This window comes from Barbatula barbatula (assembly GCF_947034865.1).
Source record: "Barbatula barbatula genome assembly, chromosome: 7".
Lineage (NCBI taxonomy): Eukaryota > Metazoa > Chordata > Actinopteri > Cypriniformes > Nemacheilidae > Barbatula > Barbatula barbatula.
The window spans coordinates 7,387,411-7,392,651 of NC_136770.1; the positions used below are offsets into that span (position 1 = coordinate 7,387,411).

At 35.8% G+C, this 5,241-nt stretch overlaps 1 protein-coding gene across 1 annotated transcript; it reads left to right on the forward strand.

Moving 5' to 3' along the window:
- Positions 1–1,716: 1,716 nt before the first annotated feature.
- otos2 (otospiralin 2) lies at positions 1,717–4,774 on the forward strand (the record flags this gene model as incomplete). Its single annotated transcript, XM_079460066.1, has 3 exons — positions 1,717–1,788; positions 1,956–2,025; positions 4,590–4,774. The coding sequence occupies 3 exons, from the start codon at positions 1,717–1,719 to the stop codon at positions 4,772–4,774; spliced, it is 327 nt and encodes a 108-aa protein (XP_079316192.1).
- Between the last annotated feature and the right edge of the window lie 467 nt (positions 4,775–5,241).

Below are 5,241 nucleotides of genomic sequence, written 5' to 3' on the forward strand. Positions count from 1 at the left end.
TATGTCATTACATACACACATACATATTACATATAGTGGCGTTTTGTCGAAATACATGATATTGACACATATTGACCTGCCAACTTCCAGATTTTACAATAAACCAACAACAAAACCCTTTTTGCTGGATGTCAGGTGTATAAACCACAGCTGAATCAGATGATAAGACTAATAGAAAGAAAACTGGCACAGTACCTCAAACCATGCGTGGTAACGGATATCTTCCAGATGGACCCGCTCATCTGGATTTGGCTGCAGACAGGCTTGAATCAAATTGCAGCATTCTGTGCAAAAAAAGGGAACTGAGTTTATATGAATGTTACTTTGCACCTGCTTTAATAGATTTTAGTTCTGAATTACAGTTGCCCTGATGAAGATCTCACCTTTAGTCAAGCCGTCTTTGCACCATGTCTTCTCATTGATCTGGTGCAGGTCAGTGGAGCTGGGAAAATCCCTGCACGCCATGGCAAACAACAGTACGCCCAGTGAGTATGTTGTTGCCTGCTTGCAATAGTTCTTGCCCATTTCAAAGTATTCAGGGCAAACGTACTCCTTTGTGCCTGATGAAAAGCATCCAAAAATGTGATGTCCCAAACCTGAGCTGAGGCACTATCTGAAAAATCAACTTACTACTATTCTTTATGCGATTCTGACATTACGGTTTATGCTCTGTTGTTTTCCATCTGAATTGTGCTTCCCCTGAGTGTGATATGATGACCTTTGTCAGCTGTAGTTTTTCTTAGTGAATTGCTGTTTATTTTTTTGTTCATTTGTCTCTAGAGTTGGCATGGCAACAGCCTGGATGATAAACATTTATTCGTTTTACTTCTTGGTGGTGGTGCCCTTCACTTCAATGTCTGCAGTGCTCCCTCGTGAGGTGCAGTGTGTTTGCTATTGTAGGAGCTGTATTGTGGATGCTGACCCTTTTATTCTTAGTTTTGATTAGTTTTATCTATTTGTATGTATATTGTCACTAGAAAACTCAAGTGTACACATGTTATTTATTGTATTTAATAAAGTGATTTTATCTTTGGATGCTTATGTATTATGCCTGTCTCCAGCCGAAGTGTATCTGTGTGCCTTCCTATTCTGTTTAGAGTCCCCAGTAACGCCCATGGGGTGGCGTAGTCGAGTTATCTTGGCTTTAGTAGTCTATTTAACTTTTTTTTCTGTTAATGCTAAAATGTAATCTAATGCAGTACAACATATAAAATACAGGTAAAACAACTGTAAACGATGAATTCAGAAAATTCCTTCATATTTATACGGAATATTGAACCCTATATTTACAGATTGTTTTAGTGTGCATTCAGCTGTAAGCATAGGCTCAAGTACACATAAAAAAAGAGTATGCCACAGTCTTCATGCATGTACCTCATGTACCTCATGTACCATCAATTAAAGCAAATATGACCAAATAACAAACATTCAGAATGTGGTGGTTTTGCAGTGGTGTCACAACGCAGCCTGGTGAGGTTTCAAACATTTCAAACTAAAAGAAAGGAGAAAAGAAAGATGAAAAGAAGGTTGTGTCTGTGAAATTTTACCAGAGTCATAAGGCAGCTGCGTTAACAAAGGATTCTTTCAGCTATTGGTCAGTAAGAAAGTGCGAGAATATACTTCAAATAAGAGACTGGTTATATAGACCAAAAGAATGAGGGGTATGACATAAATGGTCCATGGATGTGAAAGTTAAACAAGGCTATTCCGGCCTCTATGCGGTTTTTAGGCTCCGAGTTTATGAACAGACACCAGATGCACAGACAGACCCAGGACAAGCAGCTACAGGTAACCTCAGGCTGACAAACTGAATTCATTTCTTTGAACATCCATTTTTGGTTTAATACAATCTGTTGGTATCAATACCACATTTGAATCTTCACTTTATACAAAAGGATCATTTTTTGAAATGGATGGACGTTAATCTTGTAACGCCTGTGTTTTGCTTTCAGTAGGTGACCATGTCTCGCCTGTGTTTTACTCTCCTCTTTAGTGTGATTTTGGTTGGACTCCTCTGTCTCACAGGTAAGCTGGAGGTTTTTGTAATGGATGAAGTGAAATGTTTGATAACTTCGACATGTCTATCAAAACATGTCTATTGAAATAAAAACTGTCAGAGAAAATATCCTAAACTTCTGTTGAACGAGTCTATAGACATCAGAAAATATCAGTCTATGCATGAGTTCGCTCTTTTAAAAATGGGAAATATACATGAGTTATGGAAGAAAAACAAAAGAACTTGCACAGTTATTGAGAGCTGGCACACTTTGAAGGATTTCTGCTAATTTAAATGCACAACAGAACAGAATTACACAACTGATGAAGAAGGGGTTTCTCTTCATAGAACATAAAATAATAATCCCAATTTCCAAAATGGGAAAAATTTAAACCGAACAGACTGGTTTGTGACATTCCTGCTGAAATATTTGGACTTTATAAAAATAGCTGGAAATCCCTGACTGATATGATAGAACCCTGGCAGAGCATTGAGAACAAACAATACCTAAACTGTTCCTCTCAGTGAAACATGGCACTTCTTCCAGAAGCAGAATTCTATTCTTCCCTTTATCTGACTGTGTGTGCTTTTGCCAGTCTGGTGCGGCAAACATTGAAGCTGTTACAGGCAAGGATAACAGATGAATGGTAGCTTATGGATAAAATGATATCATTGACATTAATACAAGAACCTTCAAGAGCAAACAGATTTGCTGCATTTGCAATGTTTGCTGTAAGCTATTGCTCTCTAGTGAATGCATTTTAAAATGTCACCCCGTCATACTAATATTCTTCTAATATAGTTCTAGTAGTTCCCTTTTTTGTTCTAAAAGCTCAAATGGGAAAATGTTTGTCTTCTTAGATGCGTGCATGGCAAATCACTTAAATACATCTAGTAAACTTAAAAATCTTAAACAAATAAATGCAATGGTTTCTGTTCTTGAAAGATTTGCTTTTAAACCTGTTCTGTGAATCTGAATCTGGTATCAAGAATTATTGAGTGGTTTAATTTTCTTTTTCTGTCTTTAAGTGCTGTGCATTGTACAGAAACAGAACATTTAGGTCAGATTAGTTAGCTTTGATTGCAAACCAGATAATCTCTGTTTGGGATTTAAAGTGACATGCATTAATAGTGAGGCTCATTTAACTCTTTCATAAAAGTCAGAGTTTGTATGCTACAACCTAAGAGTAGATTTTTAAATGTAACCCTATTGGGCTCATTGTTCATCTCCCTGTGTTTGTTTATTTTCCAGGAGCAGAGGAAAGCAAGGGTGAGGTTAAAATCCTTCCTATAAGTGTTTCATGACTAAATTTAGCTTACAGTTTCTCGTCATATAAAATCTATTTAGCTACAGTCAAATGTTAAGGGTTACTTATCTACTTTTTCTCATTTTAAAAACCTTTTGTTTTGATACTAAATGTTTATCATCTTAAATTTGCTTAAATTCGTTCATCAGTATATAACAGTTTATTTTGTTAAAAAATAATATTTATTGTGAAAAATAAATACATTGTAATAAATACATAAATACATAAATACAATAAATACATTGTCAGCATTGTTAACATTAATAAATGCATTAGCTAGCTAACATGAACTAACTATGACCAATGTCGTTTTTAAAGCTGCAGTTTTTTTCCGTTTATTAAAAATAAGTTACCCTTAAGGACGTCAATAAACTGATATGCTCCTATAATTCCCAAGATATAAGTGTTTAAAACTGACAGTCTGGAACATGTGCTCAAAAAAATTCATGACATAAAGCTACACTTCAGCCTCAAATCCAATCAAATGCGCTTTAGAATCCGGAGTGTCCTGCCCCCTTCACTGTGAGAGCTGCAGAAGCGGCAGCTCATATAAATCATTTGTTCGCACATTTATTATGTCCTAAATGGTGAATGACACATAATGCACTAGATCTAAGATTTTCCACACAGCGTAACCTTTAACACTAAAGTAAATATATCAAGATCATTTAAGTTTAAGACAGCTTAACCAACATTCAAATTTAAATATGGAACACCCCACTACATAAGCAAAGTCAACACTCTTCTGAACAATGCTAACCAAAGCTCAAACCTATTTCAAACTCTTCTAAATATCAAAGATAAATTAACATTAAACACTCACAAGTGTTTCTCTTAACTGAAAAAGACGTAATACAACAATAAATTAAGTAAAAATCTCTCCAAATGGAAATCATCTGCCGGTTTTAGCAATTCTGTGTTAACACAACACAAATCATGTAGTCCAAACTTAAATGGACATGTTCATGACTGAACATGCTGTGTCAATAATATAAGTATCGTTGAATTAACTTCAACTTCAACATTCCTTTTTAAGGAAATGCTGAAATGAACATGAATTAAGATTAATAAATGCTGTAGAAGTATTGTTAGTTCATGTAAGCAAATGCAAAATTTATTGTATAGCTAAATTTATTGTAATGTGTAACACAAATGTATTTGAAATGGATGATTTAGAGCAAATAATGAAAAAGCAGCCAACAATAGCCCTGAATAGATAAAAAGTCCAATAGGCCTACTGTTTACGAATGATTTGTGTTTTCCCTCCTCTTTCTCTTGGCTCACAGCTGAATCACGAGAAAAAAGAGAAATGCCTAACTGGGCGCTGACATCTTCAGACTTTTTTGGCTGGATTGAAGAACTTCGCTCTCATGCTGGTTATGAAAAGATTGACGAGCTGGCTAAAACCTTCTGGGCTCATTTTCCTTCTGCTAGCCGCCTGGGTTATGATCCTCCTGCTCCAGAAGAATAATGTTGCCTGGCTGCTGTCTGAAATGAATCTCTGTATTATTAAGACCATTTTATTATACCTCATGGCTTTATCCACAAAATAAGTCTTTATTATTCAACTAGATCTTCTTTGAGCTAAGAGGTGAAATCATTATCTTTTTATGTTTTTGGTTGTGTAACATAAATTATTACGCAACAGAATCAAATAAAAAGCTTCTGTCCACAAAAAACCTTTGTTATTGCTTGAGTACTTCTGGGTTTAATGAAATAAACAAAATAAAATGTGCTGCATTTGTGTGCTACACACAATTATATGAAAGAACAGGCATTGTACAGAAGCAGAAGAAATTATACCATTAGCATAAAGGCTGTGTTATAAGGTGGGAATGCAGTCCAGGTGCAGAGAGGCGACGTTAAAGACACGGTCACCCCCCTCAGGACCAATGCATGCTGGAACACAGAGGGTTCTATGTTTGACTGCAGGCTGAA